This window comes from Colletotrichum orchidophilum (assembly GCF_001831195.1).
Source record: "Colletotrichum orchidophilum strain IMI 309357 chromosome Unknown Scaffold_41.1, whole genome shotgun sequence".
Lineage (NCBI taxonomy): Eukaryota > Fungi > Ascomycota > Sordariomycetes > Glomerellales > Glomerellaceae > Colletotrichum > Colletotrichum orchidophilum.
In genome coordinates this window covers 18,088-39,154 of record NW_019172997.1, presented here as the reverse complement: position 1 = coordinate 39,154, position 21,067 = coordinate 18,088, and the positions used below count along the sequence as shown (strand labels likewise).

The following is a 21,067-nucleotide window of genomic DNA, read 5'->3' as shown; positions in this document are numbered from 1 at the left end:
CAGTCGGTCGGGTCGCCTTTGGTGGAGAGTCTGGATTTCTGTTGTGACGGTTTCTTTCCCGTCCTTACTTTACTGTCCAGCTGCTTGTGGCCCCATTGGACCCCATCATCTTTTCTCCTTTGGGCCCGTACTTGTTTTGTTTTTTGTCTCTGATCAAGGTTTCTATTCCGGATCAAAGAAAGGATGTCAAAAAAGGGGGAACGGTGTGGGAGGGTCATCGGCTAGTGGCCAGGCCCCGTCCTTTCGGGGGTTCGGTTGCTCGCAACATACAAGAGACGCAGTCTTCCGCCCTCGGTGTAGTTGTTAAGAAGAATTCAACATCATTATTTTTCAGACCTCATTACCTGTTTCCTATCTCAAGAACCTATAGACTCAGTTCACACACACGCAAACATCCTCTAATTCACTCTCCCGTCTGTGCAGGCATAGATCTATCCTCAAAAGCACAGAGCCTCTTTTCAAAGAAACCAAAAATAATACGGGGAAGAACGGCATCAAAGCTGAAAGACGCCAGTCTGTTCCCCCGGAGATCGTCATTTTATATTTCTCAAAACACTTCACTTCATCACTTCGCTTTCTGCTGAAATCCCACCTCATCACTTAATCACTACTTCAAAACCATATTTTCTGATCATTGCCTCTCCAACCGTGCTGCCGGTACATTGAAATCCGTAATACTCTTTTTCCACAAACCCAAAACACAAAGCTACCGCACTTGAGAATCTGCCTACCCTCTGAAGACGACACACACCCCCGAAGAGCTGAACGGGAGGGAAAAAGGGACTTTCAAAAGGGCAGCTGCAAGAAGAGGAATCACAGAACTCAACTCAAGGAAAGAAAAGATGGCAACCAGACACCACCACACCACCAGCGGTGGCATCGGCAACCGGCGAGCGGCCCGCAACGCGGCCTTCCAGGAGAAGATGCGCCAGATGCGCCTTCCCCTGGCGCCCCTTGTGCAGATGTCGACGGGCGCCGTCCACCCGGCCTTCCCCGCGACGCTTCTCAACTTCTGGCTCCTCACCGAGGACCAGCTCGACGACTTGGCGCGCTTCTACCACCAGCGCAGCCCCTCGCCCTGGTCCGGACAGTACCCTTGCCCCATCTCCTGGCAGTCCGGCCTCACTCTCGAGGAGAAGCGCAGGAAGATTGGAAAGTTTATCGGTCTCAGGTATGTCGAGAGAACGAAGACGACTGGCGAAGAGCTGGCATCCCGCCCCTTTGGATGGAATCCTTGACTAACCTGTTACGCGCAACAGAGGCTGTGAGACGCCCATTCGGATTCGTATTAAGACTGAGGAGCAAATCATGGAGGAAGCGCGGCAGGCGAGATTAGCGGAGGACGACGAAGCCCTGAGAAGGAAGATGCCGTGGTACTCATAATGCATGATCGGTGTTTGGATTTACCTTTGGCTTCTTTGCTTTCCTGCATGGCATTGCGTTGATATCACAGCACATTAAGGCGTTGGTGGCACAGCTTTCCCACATAGAAGTAGGCCCCCTTTGGACTCAAGTCCGGGGATTGAGGGGCCAACCAAAATATTTAGAATCTCTCAATCAATTCATGATGCAAAACTTGCCGACTGTGACCCTGAACGCCTAAAAACCCTGAAGCCGTTGAATGCTCTTTTCCATACACCGGGGGGATGAGGTATCTAATGAAAATGTGGACGGTGCGGAGCGCTGAAGCCCATATGTAAATATGAACGGGGCGATGTCGCATGATGCGTGAGCGGGTGGATTTGTGGTAATTTAGAGAAGAAACATCTATATGTCGCTTATTTTTTGCCCTTCTTCTTCTTGGAGGGCGTGCTGGTGACAGAGGCAGTCGAGTTAACGACAACGGCGTCGCCGTCGATACTAGGCGGAGCGGTCGAGCTCTTCTCGGACTCGTCGAGCTCCTTCATGAATTCAGTCTGGATAGTCGATCTACGCTTGTCCCACCACGCCTTCTCCTGCTCGACGGTGTTCTGGACCTCCTCGAGTCGGTTGCGCACGATGGTGTTGGCGGCAATCTCGTTGGCGGACTGGAAGATGGACTGACCCCAGTTAGGGGCAAGGGCGTTGGCCTGGTTTTTCATGTTAGGAAATACTCTTCCAAACTGACAAGAGCCTCGGGCTCTGCTGGTGAGTAAGTAGGTGTACGTACCTCCATCACGACGTCGCGCAGCTCATCCTCCATCTCCTTCTCTGCGCGCTGGAAGCGCTGCCACAGATCATCACCGACGCTTCCCCGCTGCAGCAACGTGCTGCAGGCTTGCTTGGCGGAACGAATCTGGACCAGACGGTGGATATCCTCAACGGCGCGGCGGAGGAGAGCGGCCTTGATGACGGTGGAGGGGATCTTGGGGGCCTTTTCGGAGCCCTCTTCGGGAGATTCGAGGTGCAGCAGCGACAGGTAGATGTTGCGCTGCAGATGGGGGCCGAACCAAGGAGCAAGGTTGGCGCTCTGAGCTGTAACAAAAAAAAAAGAGCCTTGGTCAGTAATCTTGTTGGATCAAGCGACTGTTGGCATCGCGGACTGCTTTGCGTTTGGGGGGGGCGGATCGGTACGAAAGAGGTGGGTGGGACTTACTGGCTTTGCGCTTTCTGTAGATTGTGGAAAAGGTCATGAAGACGCCACCGAGAACTGTAAGGTAGGCGAAAGGGAGCACAAGGCTCATCCAGTCGACATCAAACATGGCTGCGGTTTACTGTGCGCTCGTAAGGATCGTGGTGGGAAGGTAAAGAAGTTGAACGAGGGACAAGGAATTTGCGGTTGCAGGCGATTCGTCGTTGGTGTTGATGAAGCGTGTCCAGTACTGTACCCAAGTGACAGGACAGCTTGCTGGTCGCATTGGACACTTTTTTTGGCTGCCCACTGCAGTTCGAAGACCGCCCCGCTGCTTTACTACGGACTGGTTCTAAGCCCTTACACTTTTCATTTGTTTGGACCCGAGCATTGGTTGCAACAATGCGAGTTCTTGGAAGACAAACAACAATATCAATGAGATGTAATAATACCCAGTTGAATCTACTTAAAATACAAGTATCAGTCCCTTTCCCATGGTCCTTTGCGTGGTTGACAAAAGCAGCTGGTAAAGCGGCAGCTTTCTTGACCAGGTACAAGGGTACAAAGACACCATAAGCAGGGCAAGTGTGGCTGCTTGTCCGGTCGCACCTTGCCTCTCAAGCCACCCTAGCAAGGCCGTTCCCAAATGCCCCTGCTGGGTGGTGAATAAGCTATACCAGGGGCCGCTGAAGGAACGTGCAATCCCTCCTCCGTCGTTTTGCCGGTCCCACAATAAGGCACCACCTTTGATGACGCTGTTCCATGCTGCGGCGAAGTGGCTGATATCGGAGCTCTCACGAACCCATCCCATCCCACTAAGCAACGGCAACAGCAAAAGCTGCCACAAACTAGAGCTTTCTTTCCACTCCCATACTCTACTACACCGTCTTTTTTTCCAAGCACCAGATCCGGAACGACATATGCAAGGGCATGGGCGCTCTCCTCTGAGAACAAACTTATAGATTTTCCTATTTAATCACTATACCCGTCGACCTTTCCTCGACATCGAACCAATCTCTGCAGCTTAGACTTCGCCCCCCAAGATGCTTCTGAGACTTCGAGGGCCTGACGGCATGAGCCGTCTTACCATCGACCAAAACGACACATTCGGAGACCTCGGTCGCTTGGTATGAGATCAACTCTACAAGCTGTGCAAGGCCCGCCTAACTGTTCTAGTTGCTTCCGAACCTTCCACCAACTGTTGACCCGAACACCATAACCCTTTCGAACGCCCCTACGGGCGGCGATGCAAAAAACTTGGTTGAGATTGCCTCTTTCAAAGTTGGACAGATCGGGTTGAAGTAAGCCGGCGTCTAGCTTCTAGCCCAAGTAAAATTCTAATTGTCACAGGCATGGCGATCTCATCTTCATAAATTACAAGCTACAAGGTGGTCAAGCCAATGGGGATGCCAACGGCACCGAGGCACCCTCTCACCCTCTGGCATCTTCAAACCGCCTCAACGGCAAGCCCATTCTCCCTACCGAAGACCTGCCGATCGATCCCCCGCCCGTGACATCGCCGTCCGAGAAAATCAAGAATCCCTGGGATGTTGTCAAGCAGCATCCGCTGGACGATCGGTTAGACAAGAAGGATGGTAAAATACCGAGAGGCCGTGACAACAAGATGTGCCGGCATGGACCGAAGGGTATGTGCGACTACTGCATGCCTGTGGATCCGTTCAACGCGAAGTACTTGGATGAGAAGAAGATCAAATACCTATCGTTCCACTCGCATTTGCGGAAGATCAACTCCGCCACGAACAGGCCTGAGCTTGGAAGCTCCTATATTCCACCCCTTGTAGAACCCTACTTCAGAGTCAAGCGCGACTGTCCTTCCGGCCATCCTCAGTGGCCCGAAGGGATCTGCACTAAGTGCCAGCCGAGCGCCATCACCTTGCAGCCTCAGCCGTTCCGAATGGTCGACCACGTTGAGTTCTCGTCGCCTGCTATCATCGACACGTTCATCGACGCTTGGAGAAAGACGGGGGCCCAAAGGTTGGGCATATTGTACGGCCGTTACACAGAGTATGAGGTTGTACCCCTTGGTATCAAGGCCGTTGTTGAGGCCATCTACGAACCGCCCCAAGTTGATGAGGTGGATGGTGTCTCATTGAATAGCTGGGACAACCAGAAGGATGTTGATGAGATTGCGAGGCTCTGTGGCCTGCAGCAGGTCGGCGTCATTTTTACTGACCTTCTGGACGCCGGAGCAGGCGACGGATCAGTCGTGTGCAAAAGACATGCTGATTCGTATTTCCTGTCCTCGCAGGAAATCTGTTTCATCTCACGCTTGCAGGCTCAGCACCCGAAGCCCACCAAGTGGAGCGACAGCGGCAAGTTTGGATCCAACTTCGTCACCTGCATCGTCTCGGGCAATGAGTCGGGAGAGATCTCAATCTCATCGTACCAGGCTTCTAATGACGCTGTGGAAATGGTCCGCGCCGATATTATTGAACCCTCAGCTGATCCCAACGTGATGCTGGTTCAAGAGGAAGAGGAGGAGGATGGGTCTGCAAGCCGGACAAGATACATCCCCGAGGTGTTCTACCGCCGGATCAACGAGTACGGTGCCAATGTGCAGGAGAACGCAAAGCCTTCGTTCCCGGTGGAGTATCTTTTTGTGACACTCACACACGGATTCCCGGATGAGTCCAAGCCTACTTTCACCCAACTAGGTTTCCCCATCGAGAACCGCGAGTACATGGGCGAAAGTCAAGAACACTCTGCGGCCGCTAGGATTCTCAAGTTCTCGGGCGGTCAGAAGCCCGCCAAAGGTGGTTTGGAAATGTCTAATTTCCATTTGCTCACCTTCATTCGCCAGATGGGCATTCTTTCAAAGGTGTGTTGGTTACGCTTATTTGAAAGCTGTTTTACTTATATGTTCTAGGACGAGGAGTCGTTGTTATGTCGAGTTGCATCGCAACATGACCTGGCAGACACCTATCAGCTGCAATCTACCGAGGGCTGGCAGACTTTGCAGGCGATCCTGCAATCGACCGGTGAGCGAATCCCCAAGCGCCCACGGCAGTCCGAGGGCCATCCCGCTTCCAGTGAATTGCATGATCCCTCTGGGCGTCAGTTCGGGACCACAGAAGAACCCCTTGCTAAACGATTTGCTGCCTTCAGGCTGAACGAGCGTCACCCACCTCGGTAAGCAGAGCCGTTTCGTGAGATGTGCTCTGTGAATCCGTATGTTTGATGCAATTGGTGTCATCAAGCGATGATGCTGACCTCGGGAAAAGGCTGCCTCAAGGCTCTTGAGGATCACAGATGGGAAAAGGATTGGGAATACATTCTCATGCGATTGGCCGAAGGTGACTGGCCTGGTGTTTGGTGGTCAAGGAAGCATACAACGGCATGGGAGGCACAAACGGTCCTTGGGCAGGTGGGGGCGAGGCAAGGCACCCGAACCTTAGTTAACAGCTACTCCGGATTGGAGACATTCTGGGACCAAATGGAAAAGCCCAATTCAAACAGTCTGGTCTTCTGTTCCGGTGTTTGCATTACTGACTTTATTGTAAGTCGACTTTCCTGGGCGTCCAAGGTCGTTCGATGTGATTGGAAGTAAGCCGATTTAGCGATATACTGGAGCCCTAAGTTAAAGACCAACCTCGCCTGGGCCTGGGTAGGCGAAGAGAGAGGCATAAAAGCTTAGTGATTCTATCAAGTTTATCGTGCTGTTGGGGGGGGGGGGGGGTAATTGATGTCCAACTGGTTGCAGACTGGTTTCTTATACCCGCTTGTCGGCATCAAACTTTTCTGGAAGCAAAGTCCTAGGGCAAGGTGCGTTGGTTGTTAATGAGGACGTATTCGGCATGTCAGTCACGCCGCAAGTGAGAACGGCGATTATCCTCTGCCTCGTTGCCATAGTAATAACCCTAGAACGATTTCACAACGGGGAAAGACAAGTAGTACTGTGTAGGAATTTTCCAGGAGGGAGCAGAGGAGGAGGTTCTTTTAAACACGTTCTTTTGTTTTCAATCAAAAAAGGGGTAAAATAAAAACAAGTTCCTTATTTTTTTTATCCACCCCTCCGATATCACCATCGCCCTTCGCCGATTCGAGGTCTTTTTTTTCGTAGAAACGAGAACATTTCCGGCTAACCTAAAACTCCTTTTTGAAAATCCTGACGAAACAAGAGAAACGGAGAGAAATCTCCTCCATACTTTTGAAGTTGGTATTTACAAGGGCTTGCCGCCGAGGAAGTCGGACCACGGGCGGACTTCAGAGGGGATACCCTCCTTGCGGGGGAGCTTCTCGCTCATGCACTGAGCGAAGAGCATGGCAGTCTAGAAAAATTGCTCGTTAGCACTTCGTTCTTTCTTTACTCGTCGTAGACATCCAAACTCACCTTGGGCTCCATGAACAGAGGGACGCCAAAATCGACGGCGTTTCGGCGCATGACGTAGTCAACGTCCATGACAGTCTTGCCACGGGCCTGGGCCAGGTTGAAGACACCACGAATGTCGTATTTCTGGAAGACCTCGCGAAGGGCACGCTTGTCCTCCTTGGGGAACTCAATGACCTCAACAGAGACCTTGCCCTTGGCACTAGACTCGATGAATTCCTTGACCTCATTGTCGGCAGCGAACAGCTTGTAGCCCATGGGGGCGAGGTAGTTGACGACGGTGGGGAGCCACTCCTTGTTCAGCTGACCACCGAAGAGAAGACCTTCACCGGGCTCAGGCATGCGGAAGTTCATGGTGGACTGCAGGGAGGTCCAGTAGGCCTCGACGAGGTCCTTGCCGAAGCAAGCAATCTCGCCGGTTGAGGCCATTTCGACGCCGAGGAAGGGGTCGGCGCCGGCAAGACGGGTCCACGAGAACTGGGGGACCTTGGTAGCGAGGTAGTCGCGCTTGACGGCCATAAGGTCGACAGGCTTGGGGACGTCCTGGCCAACGAGGGCCTTGGTGGCGGCATCAATGAAGTTGGTACCCAGGACCTTGCTGACGAAGGGGAAGGAACGAGAGGCACGGAGGTTGCACTCGATGACCTTCAACAGAGGCTCGCCGCCCTCAGGGTTTTCGGCCTTGATGATCTGCATGTTGAAGGGACCGGTGATGCGCCACGCCTTGGCGACCCGCTCAGCGATGTCCTTGACGCGGTCCATGGTGGTCTGGTCAATGTTCGCGGGGGGGAGGACAAGCGTGGCATCTCCAGAGTGTACGCCAGCCTGCTCGACGTGCTCACTGACGGCGTGAAGGATCAGCTTACCCTCAGATGCCACACCATCGACGTCGATCTCCTCAGCGCCCTCAATGAACTTGCTGATAACGACAGGGTGGTCGGGAGACACGTTGGCAGCAGCCTCGAGCTTCTCCTTCAGGTCCTCCTGGCTGCGAATAACAGTCATGGCAGCACCAGACAGGACGTATGAAGGACGGACAAGGACAGGGTAGCCAACCTGGTCAGCAAAGACCTCAGCCTCCTCAACGGAGGTGAGTTCTTTCCAAGCGGGCTGATCGATTCCAATGCTGTCGAGAATCTCAGAGAACTTCTGTCTGTCCTCGGCCTTGTCGATATCCTTGGGGTCCGTGCCAAGAACCTTGGCTCCGCCGGTTTCCTGCAGACGGAGGGCGATGTTTTGGGGCAGCTGGCCACCGACGGACACAACGACGCCCGAAGCACTTTCGAGCTCGTAAATGTCCATGACACGCTCGTAACTCAACTCCTCGAAGTAAAGCTTGTCAGCAGTATCAAAATCTGTGCTGTAGGTTTCGGGGTTGAAGCTGTTCAGGTGTCAGTACTCTACTTCCATTGCTGTCAAAGCTTCGAGACTTACTTGATCATCACGGTCTTGTGACCCATCTGGCGCAGAGCCTGGGTAGCGCTCACAGCGCACCAATCGAACTCCACGGAGCTGCCGATACGGTAAACACCGCTACCGAGAACGATAGTGCCCTTGTCCTCAAAGGTGACGTCGTGGGAGGAGGCATTGTAGGTGGTGTACAGGTAGTTGGTGTCGGCGGGGAACTCGGCAGCGAGGGTATCGATCTTCTTGACCCAGGGGCGGATACCGAAGGCAAGACGAGCAGCGCGAGCCTGGTCCTCAGTGCTCCCAGTCGCGAGAGAGATCTGGCGATCAGAGAAACCCAGCTTCTTGGCCTTGATAATCTGGTCCTTCTTCAGGTTCTCCAGACCACCAGAAGCCTCGAGCTCGTGTTGGCAGTCAACAAGGTTCTGCAGCTTGTACAAGAACCACTTGTCGATCTTGGTCAGATCATGAACCTTCTCTACCGAGTAGTTCTCGTGGAGCATAGCCTGACCAACAGCGAGCCAGCGGCGGTCGGTGGGGTTCTGGAGCTCGTAGTCCAAGTCCTCGAACTTGTCACCCTGGAAGCCGACAAACTTGGGATCGACCTGACGGATGGCCTTTTGGAAAGACTCTTCGAAGGTCCTTCCAATGGCCATAACCTCACCGACGGACTTCATGGCACTGCCGATATCGCGCTTGACATGCTGGAACTTGGACAGATCCCAGCGGGGAATTTTGGTGACGATGTAGTCAAGGGACGGCTCAAAGTTTGCCGTTGTAGTCTTGGTGACAGCGTTGGGGAGCTCGGGCAGGCTGTGGCCAAGGCCAATCTTGGCGGCAGTGTACGCAAGAGGGTATCCGGTGGCCTTGGAGGCCAAAGCAGAAGAACGGGAAAGACGAGCGTTGACCTCAATGACACGGTAGTCAAGGCCGTCGGGTTGGAGGGCGTACTGGACGTTGCACTCTCCAACAACACCAAGATGACGGACAATCTTGATGGCGGCAGATCGCAGCATGTGGTACTCCTCATCGCTCAGAGTCTGACTAGGAGCAACGACAATACTGTCTCCGGTGTGGATTCCCAAGGGATCGAAGTTTTCCATGTTGCAAACAGTGATGCAGTTGTTGTTTGCGTCACGGACAACTTCGTACTCAACTTCCTTCCAGCCCTTCAGAGACTTCTCGACCAGGATCTGGGGGGAGAGCGTGAGAGAACGGGCAGCCATGTTGCGAAGCTCTTCCGCGTTGTCTGCGAAGCCGGAACCCAAGCCACCAAGTGCGTAGGCGGCACGCACAATGATAGGGTATCCGACCTTCTCGGCGGCGTCCAGTGCCTCCTCGATAGTGCCGACAGCGATCGACTTGGCGATAGGGATGTCGATCTCGTCGAGGGCGCGGGCGAAAAGGTCACGATCTTCACTGGTCTCGAGGGTCTTGACGCTGGTTCCGAGAACCTTGACGCCATACTTCTCAAAGAGACCCAAGCGCTGCATCTGAACACCCAGGTTCAGGGCGGTCTGGCCACCGAAAGAGAGGAAGATGCCATCAGGCTTTTCCTTCTCGATGACATACGTCACGTACTCCGGTGTGACGGGAAGGTAGTAGACCTCGTCGGCGAGCGAGTGGTTGGTCTGAATGGTGGCAATGTTCGGGTTAATGAGGACGGACTTGACGCCCGCCTCCTTCAGAGCCTTCAGAGCTTGGGATCCTTCATGGACAGTCGTGTTAGCTGGGTGCTTCTTGGTATCTGTGACTCATGCTCTACACTTGTTGAGCGCGAGGTTGGCAGACAAACGAACCTGAGTAGTCAAACTCTCCAGCCTGGCCAATGGCAAGACCACCACTGCCAATAACCAGCACCTTCTTGACATCGACGCCCGCGGAAGGCTTGATCACACCGCTCTCAAGATAAGCCTTGGGGTTCGGCGCAGATTGCGCGGCACTAAGACGAAGGGCGCTCGCGCTGAAGAGACGCTTTTGGAGCAACTTGGCGCTGCTGTTTTGGAGTTGAGCTCTAGCCAGGCCGTTGGAGGCGGCGAGGGTGAAGTTGCGACCGGTCAGAGCTGTAGGGACTCGGCGACCATGTCGGAGGACGGCCGGAGCTCGACCTGCCAAAGAACTTGACATGGCCGAGGGCATTGTGATGGTCTCAAGGTAGCAATGCGACAGAGACCTGGGGAAGAGAGAGAATACTCGAGGTCAGGGCCAATTGAATGGTTTTGGACCAAGAGAGAAGAGGTATTTTGGCCGCCGGGTGGGAAGGTTTGTGACTCTTCCGTGAGCTTTGTTACCTTAGAGTTGTGGGGAAGGAAGATGGTCGCAGCGGTCTTCGTCTTCAGCGACAAAAGGCGGTCCGAATTCCGATAAGATAAGGAAATTTTCTCTGAACGTTGTTGAATTGGCCGATCGGGGGAGCCCAACAATGGCTCAAGACGCTAATTGGGGTAATATCACGTCCGTTTCTCTTCTAAAGGCCCCGTCTGCTGCCCAGGGACCACTCCGGCGCCGTTATCGCAAGTTTCTGCGTCACCGCAGTGACACACCCTCGCACATCTCTCGCTGAGGGACCACCCTAGCAGTGCCTCCTCAATGAGCCTTGGGATTTGGCGAAAATTTCTGACATTGCACGTACTGAACAAGGTTTTACGGCGTCAAAACTCTCAGCATCGCCATCTCGTATGTAACGGTCGGATGCCCCGAGCCGTTCCACGACTTTTCGTGCATTTGAAGCGGGTGGCTCACCCACAGGTTCGTCCCAGCCTACTCAAGCTTATTGCATACGTCCTGAGCTCAATGTGCCCAGACATTACTAGCAGCTTGGACAATATGCATTGAGTCACGGAAACAAACTCTTTTGGGATGGAAATACCTAATGTTACATGTACGCAAGATATGATTGACTCAATTGAGACGATTGGAGACCCATGGGGACTTGCAATATTCCCCGGGCGGGCTCCAGCTGCTCCAGCTGCAGCTCCAATTACCCAGCAAGGACTGTCGAGTGACTCACGGCGCTCTCTCGCTCGTTCGCTCGTCTGTTTCTCAGTCTCGGACCTGTGCCAGAGTCGAATTGCACGCACCTTTTCGTCCTGTGTGAGGGCCCGAGCTTCTTACCGTTTGGGTTCCATTGCGATCTGACGTCTGGCCTACGGATACGGATACCTTACCTAACTAACCCCGCTACATCTGGCATGTGCCCCGCCTTTAGCACTCAGTGCCGGGGAGTTGTGAACTTCTCTTTCCTGCCATTGGCCAATGCCTCTAATGCAGCCCAAGCAAATGCCGCTGAACGACTCGGAGGAGCCCGAATCGGTGATGGCGCCGATGACACCGATGTGCCATGTCGAGACTTCTCATGAGGATCACCTGCCAAACCCTGCTAGGCGTTAATAGGTCATTTAAACTGCCCACCTACTGAAGAGGAGCCGTGGGGCAGCTGAACTTGACGGTAGCTTAGGCTTTTGACACCCTGATACTTTTGGTTGACAACTTGACAGTATGCGTACGACACTTCAAAACGTGATTGGTATTCCATTCGCCAACATATGCCAGCCCAAGCTCATCTCATGTAAGTCATATCCCTTTTTCTACTTTCCCAATGCCGAATCTTCTAGTTTTTGTCGAGTCTCACTGCCGGGTTTCTCTCGATAAAGTTCAAATCCACCTTGTGTCCTAACAGCTCACGAATGTTGGAGATGCCATACTTAATCATGGTCGGTCTCTCCAAGCTCAAACCCCAACCGTACACTCTCATATCCTTAGGCAGGCCCATTGCCTCGAGCATTTCCGGTCTGAACATACCACTGTTGCCGATTTCAACGAGCTTGTTCAAGCCCTTGTGGAAGCTGAAGATCTCCATACTCGGCTCGGTGTAGGGGTTGTACGCCGGCTTGAACTTGATATCTGTGATACCCATCTTGTTGAAGAAGATCTCCATGAACTCCATCAAACCTCCCAAAGTAAGGCCGTAATCCGCAATAACACCTTCGACCTGATGGAACTCTGCCAAATGCGTGGCGTCGACACTTTCGTTACGGAACACTCTGTCGATGGAGAAGTAACGGGCGGGGGGAGGTCTGCCGTCTGGTCCCTTTCTGGCGGCCAACTGATGAAGCACTGCCGTGGAAATGGCCGTCGTGTGCGTGCGGAGAACAAGCCTCTGAGCCTCGTCCGCAGCCCAAGGGTAACGGTAGCCAATTGAACCAAACTTGCCATCCTGGTGGACCTCCTTAACATTGTCCCAGTACGTCTTATAATCCTTCTTGTCATCTTCCGACTCGGGGCCAGGCTTGTCTGCAACCTTGGGGTCCGAGATGTAAAAAGTATCCTGGAGATCTCTCGCGGGATGTTGCTGGGGAACGAAAAGGGCGTCGAAGTTCCAGAATCCAGACTCGACAAACTTGCTGGTCGGCATCTCCTCGAAGCCCATCTCAAAGAAGATCTGACGGAACTCGTGGCGGACCTTGTTGAGTGGATGAAGCGCGCCAGAGTTCTGGTCGGATCCAAGAGCCTTGAAATTGTACGGCTTGAAGTTGGCAGTCTTCCATGAGCCCGAAGCAATCATGTCGGCCGTCAAATCCGTTTCCTCCTTCTTGATCTCCAGTGCGAACTCAGGCCCCTTCTGGATCTTGTAGGCGATGATCTTCTGGGTCTTGATGAGCTTGCGCTTCTTTAATTCGGAGATGACCTTGGGTTCGTGGGTCTTCGTCTCCAGGATTTGCTTGAGCTGAGCTTGGGTAACATCTTGAATCGAGTCGGTCTGCGCAACCCCCATCAGCATGTATCTGTAGTATGTGAAGCAAATAGACTTACAGCTGCAACAAACTTGCCATCACTCTTCGTGATCCATTTCTCCTTGAAGGCCTTGCCTTGACCGAGCCTCGTTACGTTCTTGTCACCCACGGCAGCCTCAAGCTCCTGAACCGTCAATCCTTCCAAAGCCTTGCGGACCGCTTCGAAGACACGAGCTTCGTGACTTCCGTGCTCGGCGATTTGCTTTCCCTCTGCCTCGAGAACGGCTTCCTCCCGGTCAATTGACTCGTATGTCACCATAGAACGACTGGCAAGTCGGTCCAATGCCGCCTTGATGTCCGTGAAGTGGAACTCCGGGAAATGCTCGGCAGACAGGATGGGATCCTTCTTGGACAAAGCAAGAAGAATCTGGGAGGTGAGGTCCCCAGAAGGACCGTTGCTTTCCGTCGCCATGGTTTCGTGAGCTGTTGTCTGAATATGTGGCCTGTCACGTCGGTTGTCGATGTTCGGCTCGTTGAGTCAGAGGGGCACTTGTAAATTAGGCGGGAACTCCTGGCAGAAATTTGGCTACGAAGGTCGAATCGGAGGGGAGTGTGGACCCTGCGCGGGATGGATGGAGGGGTAGTCGTATCAAAGATTCTCCTTCTCCGATACTAGCTTCTCAGCTTACGACGAGCGACAGCTTGCCAGCCGCCTTCCACTCCCCAAGCTGTGGCGTCACTCTTGGTATCCCTGCAGCTGGCTTCGGTCGGCTTTTATCCACACCTGTCTGCATCACGTCCCAACGGTCGGGAATATCACCATTCATGCTTTTATCTTGACAGCCAGCTCCACTTCTTCAAGCGATATTCTCTCAATTAGTATGTGAAGCGTCGCTCTCGTCGCCACGCTGCAGGAACCTCCTCCGACACAAATGAGGCCAACGAGCTATGGTCGATGATGCCGCGCCAGAGATCCTGCCAGGCCGATCGGTTCCTCTCGGGAATGACCACGAGGGTGGCAGAGGAGATCCAGAGCCTTCACACCTCGCTGACGATGCAGGCGCTAGAGGGTCTAGAAGAAGGCGACGGCGGAAACATCGAAAGATCAATCCGGGCCTGGCAAGGAAGTTCGACTTCATGACCCAATTACTGCGAAATCTCGACTCCCTAGTATACGCAGAGCTATGCACATTATACTACATGGAGTATGGAGCCCTCTCTCCTTTCTCCGTCTTCCCATATTCTGACAACTTGCAGGTGTTCCATCTTTCGCTTTGCAGTTCGTGTCTATGGACAACACCACTGGCTTACACCCAAGCCCGACGACTACCCGTTGACTATGGCGGCGGCCCGGTCCCAGGTCATATCGGTGTTTGTCCCGAACTTGCTCTGTATTCTGCTACACATATTTGCATCCCTACCTGCAGCTGGCGAAGCTGCGCGTGGCTATCTTCATGGTGGCGTGATCGTCGACTTTATAGGGCAGAAGCCACCAACCTCGAGGCTTGCTTTTCTGGCGCTCGATTGTGTTATACTGGCTGTGCAGTGTCTAATGCTAGCTGTCCATGCTGAGCGCGAGAAATTACGACCCATTGTACGGCCTCTATTATTTCGCTTGCCGCCGGCACTAGAAGAAACGATTGGGTTGATGTCTACTCAAGATCACGATGCTGAGGAACGAGGAGTATTGAGGGATGCACCTGGACTGGAGATGGAAGGTGAAGACGGCGTAGAGCTCCAGCCTCTGCGACCTAATGGCGAGGCTGAACATGGCCAAGAGATTGAACGGAGGCGGTCTTCGAGACGTCGCTCGTCCTTGCATGCAGCCAGCGGTATGCATTTGTTCGACGTCCTCAGTTCAGGTAACGGCGTTTTGGGCGAGTTCCACATCTCTCACACCATCAGACACGCTACCACTGATTATTGGGGAGCGGCAGGCCACTCGCTTCAAACCCTGGGTTATACCGCGACATTGACGAGGTTGTCTGCAATGAGGAGGATGCCGCAACTCGAACGCAATCAGAGGAATCAGAGGTAGTCTAGATGCTAGATGGTATCGTGACATCCAATGGCAATTGACCTTCAATTGTGCCGTCGCATTCTGGTATCTTAAGCAATTTTGCGACCAACATTACCAACACCGCTTCCCTTGACCGAAACAAGTATATCGTCCGACTCGTCGCCTTCGACGTCCCTCAAACCCCAACTACTAGCGCCGAATGTCCGCAAGTCCCGCGCGAGACCAACCATCTCTTCCGTTCCAATGACATCTCTTCCTATCCTCAATCTGCCCACATCTTCAGACCCCATGGCCATCAACGTCATGACAGTGCTGGCAGATGTTTTGCTGACACATCCTCCCTGCGCAATTGTCTCCAGCAATTGATAGGCGCAATTCTTGCCAATATCTTCGGGAACCACGCCGCCCACTGGTGGCGCTACCACATCTGCCGAGTAGAGGACTCCAACAGAGCTCGATTCGGCGACCAAACTCAGACCGAAACCAATACCTGTTCGTGTCTTTGACTTGTCGGCCGCCGTGATAAGTGGTGCTGTGTCGTATTGCGCTGCGATGTGGATGTCTGAAACCAAGGCATTCAAAACCTCTCTTGCCGAGTGAATCATTCTGCTGTTGTTGGACGCTGAGACTCCAGTACAGTATGCGACTCCTCGTATCCTCCTTATTTTGCCGGGATTGCGGTTCAGGTGCAATGTTTTCGGAAGTCGGACCTGGCTTGCGAACCGGAGCTCTACGACACCACCGCCACCTCTACCATTCTTTCCAGGACAGGATCGCGACAGCACTCTCAGCTCGATTCGCGCTGGTGGGATACCGAAGAGGCCGAAAAGGGGCAGGATAGCTGTGCGGAAGGAGTCGACGGAGATGTCACCAGTCTCAGTCGCAGACGTGATGACGCCTGGGCCAGTGAACCGGATGTTGACATGTGCCTTCGAGAATGGCGCGAGGAGGCAGATGGGAAGGAGGAAGTAGGTGACGCCGCGGTTGTTGTTCGCGGGGAGGTTGTGCTCGATAACTTCGCCGTCGGAGGCGCCAAAGCCGGCAATCGTTCCAGTTATCAGACCGGGGTGGTACGTGATCGTCGTACCGGTGTACGAAATTTGCATAGAGCTGCCATTGGTGACGGCTTCCAGTAGACGGAGGAATGAAATCTCATGCGGCGCAAGACCGGGGTGTGTCGGCGACGAGCTGCGAATTTTGGAGATATGTACTGGCCGACCAGTTAGAGTTGATATAATCAGTCGCTGCGCGAAGGACCTATGCCCTGTGAACCGCAGGTACTCGGGAGCGGAAGCCATCGTGCCGTCGGTATTTTGTTGCTGCTGGTATCCAGGGTCGAAAAAAAGCGTACACGATGGTGGGATCTAGAAAATTATCTTTTTCTGCCTCAATATGGCTGCAGCTCTCGCCTGAGGTGGAAGGCGGTAAGCGGATGGAGAGGGTCTCTGATAAGATAACTTGCTAGTGCTCCGCGACGCGCAGCTGCAAGCGCACCTAGGTTCAGGGACCATCAAAAAATCTTACCCGTTTCTCTATCTGCCATGAGCTTCCGTCACGTCTGAAGCCACACGTTTCTCTCTCTTCTTCATGTCGACCAATTATACCTCTCCTTATGTCTCATAGAACTCTTTTTCGTGACATAACATGTCGGAATACATTCATTTGCCAGTCATGCCAGTCGACTTTAGGCTCTTCAGCCCCGCCGCCATGGGCCATTCGACATAGCTCTCGCGTGGCCCAACTGGGAGTACGGCCTCGACCTGGTGCCCAGAACACACAGCGCAAATCTTCCCCGACGCAATCCGCCCGAACTGACGCCGATCCCAACAAAGCAGCTGCCGACCTTCTCAAGGAACTGACACAAAGGAAAACGGGCGAGCCTATTTTGAAGTTCTTCGAGAAGAGTCAATCCGGCAAGGTCGAGCAGCTGGGGGGCGAAGATGCATTTACGGACTCTTTGGGTGGCATGGCCGAGCTGGAGAAGGAGTTGAATGTGAATTTCGCGGCTGACATGCGGCGTATGCTCTCTCGACTTCAGAACGAGGGCGGCTTGGGTGCTTTGGGAATCAATGACGTCGAATCGATTGCGAACGATTTCGAGGGGAAGCTCGGGGATACCAAGAACCCCGAAGAGATGATGGAGAACTTGGATACATATATCAAAGACCTGGAAAGCCAACTCGAGGCAGCAGGGTTCGACGTGGGGGAATTCGATGACTCTAACCCCGTGGCAACGATGGACGTCATAGAGGCGACTGCTCGCGAGGATCCCTCGAAACGAAAGAAGAACCCTCGAATCCCGCAGATCCCTGAGAAGGCATGGAGCTTCAACCAGCGAAAGCGGATCACACGATTGAATGCGCTCCTCTCGCGAACGACCAAGGAGATGCGAAGGGGGGAAGACGTCACGGCGAAGACTGCCCAGTCGGTCTGGAAGACGTACAGCGCGGCGCGGCAATCTCTAGCAAAGGCTTGGGCGCATGTCCCTCAAGACGTATGGAATCTGCTGTGGGACATCTTGTCGCTGGACGGTGCGCACAACCCCAGTCGTCTCACATACCTTTCGCTACTAGCAAGAGACATGAGTGAAGCGAAAGTTGCTTTGAGCCCGTCGCAACAGCTGGTCACAGTAGAAGCTATGTTTGTGGATGGATGGGAGGCTAAAGCCATCGAAAATTGGAAGAGATGTATGTCCACTCTTGGAGACAGCGGGGCCGACACTTTCAAGGAGTTCTGGGAGCTTGGAGTGCGCATGTTCTGCCAACAAGGCGAACTTGTGCAGGGAGAGCGCGCGGTGAACAAGTTGCTCGAGCGTCAACTCGACCCACGCATTTTGTTGCCGTACATCAGGAGCTGCGCAGCAAATCCAAAGGTAGAGGCAAGGGCAAAGGCCTGGGACGCGTACCGTCGGATGAGAGACCTTCTTGGCTCTTCGATGGGGCTCGAGGACTACGATCAGGTGATTTCCTTCTTTTTGACGACAGGACAGACGGAATACGCTCTGCAAGCCTTCGTCGATATGATGAGCTCTGGTACGGTCCAGCTGGGTGGACGAGAACGATTGCCTTCTCAGATCGGCAACAAATTTTTCTTTGGCAAGTGGCTGAAACGACTTATCGGTGCTGGAGACCTCGATGGAGCGCACAGCGTTTTCGAATTTATGCGCTTCAAGGGCATCGAAGCGGCCAGCATTCAGGTGAACGGGCTCATCGGCGCCTGGCAAAGGTCAGGCGGCGCCAACAACCTGGAGAGGGCGGACAAGCTGGCATGGAACATGATCAATGCTCGCATTGACTTCGTCGAGAACCGACGTCGACTTTCAACTATGCAAGGGCCAGTTCGCACAGTCGAAGTGACTGGGAATGCCAGGATGGCTGCCATGCCCAAAGCCACGCTCGAGACCTTCTCTCTGCTCGCGGAGAATTATCGTCTACGAAACCTTCATGGTGACCTAGCGAAGTTATGGGACGCCTTCAGGGAAGCGGAGATAAGCCCGGACGCCTTCATGATGAACCAACTACTGGAGTCATACTCCCAGAACGGCAACATCTCTGAGGCACGCCAGCTATACCGGACGCTCGTGTACGAGCGCCAGGTGAATCCGGACCCCTACACTTTCATGGCATTGTGGAAGATGCTTGGTGTCAACCGGCTGCACAATATCGCTGGCGACGAGCTTGCCGACGAAGTCAGAATCACGCGCGAGACTTTTGCAGAAATGGTCCGCTTCTCATCCCTTTTCAAACCCGACGGTCTCGACGGCCAGCTCGCGAGGAAAATTCTCCACACCTTCCGCCGGCTCAAGGATAAGCTAGGTCTCGTCGTCGCCCTCCAAGCCTTCAAAACCGTCTTCGACTTCACTCCGCCAGAGGTGTTGGCCCTCGAGATGATGATGGAGACCACGAGTCTTGCGTGGGAGACGACACAGGCACGACAAAAGCTTCGTCTCGTGAAGCGCAAGATTGACGCGCACGTCGAGAGCCGACAGAAGTTCATTGGAGGGTCTCTGACTCTTGACGAGATGACACCGAAGCAGCGTGGCGAGGAGTACTCTCACTACTTGCAGACGTCTTACATGCACGACATTGGTGAGATGCCAGATGGCCATGTGACACAGGTGGCCAAGGAGATGGGTGTGCACGAAATTTTGGCAGGTCAAGGGGCCTGAGGCCACAAACCCTCTCTGTAATGTTAAGATATAGATATTGTACATTATAATGACACACATCATGACAATACTCGATACTCTTACACCGCACAGATAGATGGAGTCTGCTCACGGTATGCTACATTTAAATTAATCTAATCGTGATCCTCCTCTGTGACACCAGGACATCCATCCATCTCATCGTCCGGATAAGTAAACTTACACCAGAAGCAGTATCGATGCTCCCTTCTCAGGTACTCCACCAGCCGTCTCAATTTCTCGGCATCCTCCAGCTCGTTGAACTGGTCGAGCTCGGGATCCTCCTCGTCCAGGTCGTCCGCGGTGACGTAGACAATCTGCTTCTTCCCCAACGCCGTCCGATCGTCCGCATCTTCCTCGTCGTCCTCGTACGTCGGCAGCCGCGACAGGCTTTGCTCCAAATCGTACCTCATCCTTCGGTCCCGCTCCTTCTCCTCGCGGTGTCTGGCTAGACCCCTCCAGAGGACGTTGATTGATTTGAGCAGTCTCGACGCGGCGCCGGCCGTCGGCCTCTTCTCCTTCTTCTCCTCCATCTTCTCCTCCATCTTCTTGCCGTCCGCGCTATCATCATCTCCATCATCATCTTTCCCCTTGCCATCAATTCGGTCAATAACCTGCAAACCAGCCTCGCCCTCCCTCTCCTCCGCCATCCTCTCGGAAAGCCTCTGCGCCGCAAAAACCTGCGCCTGCACTCTCGCGACCTCCCTCTCCTGCCTCACACGGTCCCGGTACTCCAACGGATCGACCCTAACCCTCTTGCCCTCCCTCAACTCCTCCTCAATCCTCTCCGCCGCCTCCCTCACCTTGCGCTTCCTCTCGCTCTCCATCCCGATACCGCCCCGGTCCCCCTTGACCTCAACTGCAATCGGCTCCGTCCTCGCGTCGCTAGCACCGCCACCGTTTGCCGTCTTGGCGCCCAACGCGCCACCCGCTTTGAAGCCCATTTTGGCCATCATCGCGAAACCTTTACTCTTCTTGGCGGCCGCGTCTTCGAGGAGGGAGCGCGAGAGCGCCTTCTCGCGCGCCACCTCCTCCTCGGCCGCGAGCTCCTCTTTGGACTTTATGCGTCCGCGGATCTCACCCTCGCGCTTCAGGCGCTGGCGACGCTGTAGGGAGGTCTCTGGTTGGGATTTTGCCGTGGGGGCGGGTTCGTCAAAGGTCATGTTCATGTAGTCGTCCTCCTCATCAGAGGCTGCCATGGCTGATCGTGAGTTGGCCTCCGGCACACAGGAGAAATGGTAAGGGCAGGTTATTCTTCAATGCAGAGCTCTCCGGGGTATGAGTATGGATTTGGGTGCTGGTGTAAGCGTGTTGGGGGTGATGTTTGATGGGAATGTTGGCGCGTGAATCCAATTATTGCAACCTGAGAAAGTGAACGCTGCTGAACGGCTGTTTAGTCTCAGTCGTTTCACCAGGATGGTTTCTTAGATGGACGTCTGTGATGTTGACGAAAATTCGGCCTCAGATCCCGACTTTGAAGTCGACGGATGTCGAAAGAGCTTGTTGATGTACGTTCTGAGGTAGTGGTGGGGACCCACCTCAGCTGCCACCTCAGCCAAAGCATGTATAATAGATGGTGAAGTGGGAATTTAGCTGGACGCACTGTACAAATGCGCTTCACGTAGAAGAATTAGAAAACATGCATACCGGCATTTCCTGGGCTTCGCAGTGGCACTCTCCCCTTACATAATCTACTTGAATTAGGTATGGATTTTTTATTGATGGCATTTTGCCCATGGTCTATGGTAAGCCACGAATGAGCTCTCCACCCCTCTACTGGTATTGAATACAAAAAGGGAATAAACCATGCCGAAAAGCACCC

At 53.7% G+C, this 21,067-nt stretch overlaps 9 protein-coding genes across 9 annotated transcripts; 4 read left to right on the top strand and 5 right to left on the bottom strand.

Annotated features, from left to right (window-relative positions):
• Window positions 1-842: 842 nt before the first annotated feature.
• On the top strand, window positions 843-1,383 carry CORC01_05760 (uncharacterized protein; the record flags this gene model as incomplete). Its single annotated transcript, XM_022617402.1, has 2 exons — window positions 843-1,171; window positions 1,260-1,383. 2 exons carry the CDS (start codon window positions 843-845, stop codon window positions 1,381-1,383), a joined length of 453 nt encoding a protein of 150 aa, XP_022476013.1.
• Window positions 1,384-1,778: 395 nt separating this feature from the next.
• On the bottom strand, window positions 1,779-2,681 carry CORC01_05759 (preprotein translocase subunit Sec66; the record flags this gene model as incomplete). The annotated part of the gene is made up of 3 exons (XM_022617401.1): window positions 1,779-2,069; window positions 2,150-2,454; window positions 2,576-2,681. 3 exons carry the CDS (start codon window positions 2,679-2,681, stop codon window positions 1,779-1,781), a joined length of 702 nt encoding a protein of 233 aa, XP_022476012.1.
• A 913-nt stretch (window positions 2,682-3,594) lies between these two features.
• On the top strand, window positions 3,595-5,705 carry CORC01_05758 (nuclear protein localization protein 4; the record flags this gene model as incomplete). The annotated part of the gene is made up of 4 exons (XM_022617400.1): window positions 3,595-3,678; window positions 3,728-3,852; window positions 3,902-5,390; window positions 5,439-5,705. The coding sequence occupies 4 exons, from the start codon at window positions 3,595-3,597 to the stop codon at window positions 5,703-5,705; spliced, it is 1,965 nt and encodes a 654-aa protein (XP_022476011.1).
• A 1,027-nt stretch (window positions 5,706-6,732) lies between these two features.
• CORC01_05757 (carbamoyl-phosphate synthase) lies at window positions 6,733-10,445 on the bottom strand (the record flags this gene model as incomplete). The annotated part of the gene is made up of 4 exons (XM_022617399.1): window positions 6,733-6,840; window positions 6,903-8,280; window positions 8,334-10,014; window positions 10,106-10,445. The coding sequence occupies 4 exons, from the start codon at window positions 10,443-10,445 to the stop codon at window positions 6,733-6,735; spliced, it is 3,507 nt and encodes a 1,168-aa protein (XP_022476010.1).
• Window positions 10,446-11,916: 1,471 nt separating this feature from the next.
• Window positions 11,917-13,511, bottom strand: CORC01_05756 (tRNA synthetase class II core domain-containing protein; the record flags this gene model as incomplete). Its single annotated transcript, XM_022617398.1, has 2 exons — window positions 11,917-13,065; window positions 13,119-13,511. 2 exons carry the CDS (start codon window positions 13,509-13,511, stop codon window positions 11,917-11,919), a joined length of 1,542 nt encoding a protein of 513 aa, XP_022476009.1.
• A 483-nt stretch (window positions 13,512-13,994) lies between these two features.
• On the top strand, window positions 13,995-15,077 carry CORC01_05755 (uncharacterized protein; the record flags this gene model as incomplete). Its single annotated transcript, XM_022617397.1, has 2 exons — window positions 13,995-14,166; window positions 14,320-15,077. The coding sequence occupies 2 exons, from the start codon at window positions 13,995-13,997 to the stop codon at window positions 15,075-15,077; spliced, it is 930 nt and encodes a 309-aa protein (XP_022476008.1).
• A 71-nt stretch (window positions 15,078-15,148) lies between these two features.
• CORC01_05754 (18S rRNA biogenesis protein RCL1) lies at window positions 15,149-16,357 on the bottom strand (the record flags this gene model as incomplete). Its single annotated transcript, XM_022617396.1, has 1 exon — window positions 15,149-16,357. The coding sequence occupies one exon, from the start codon at window positions 16,355-16,357 to the stop codon at window positions 15,149-15,151; it is 1,209 nt and encodes a 402-aa protein (XP_022476007.1).
• Window positions 16,358-16,671: 314 nt separating this feature from the next.
• CORC01_05753 (pentatricopeptide repeat domain-containing protein) lies at window positions 16,672-19,227 on the top strand (the record flags this gene model as incomplete). Its single annotated transcript, XM_022617395.1, has 1 exon — window positions 16,672-19,227. The coding sequence occupies one exon, from the start codon at window positions 16,672-16,674 to the stop codon at window positions 19,225-19,227; it is 2,556 nt and encodes an 851-aa protein (XP_022476006.1).
• A 134-nt stretch (window positions 19,228-19,361) lies between these two features.
• Window positions 19,362-20,444, bottom strand: CORC01_05752 (G-patch domain-containing protein; the record flags this gene model as incomplete). Its single annotated transcript, XM_022617394.1, has 1 exon — window positions 19,362-20,444. One exon carries the CDS (start codon window positions 20,442-20,444, stop codon window positions 19,362-19,364), a length of 1,083 nt encoding a protein of 360 aa, XP_022476005.1.
• Window positions 20,445-21,067: the final 623 nt, after the last annotated feature.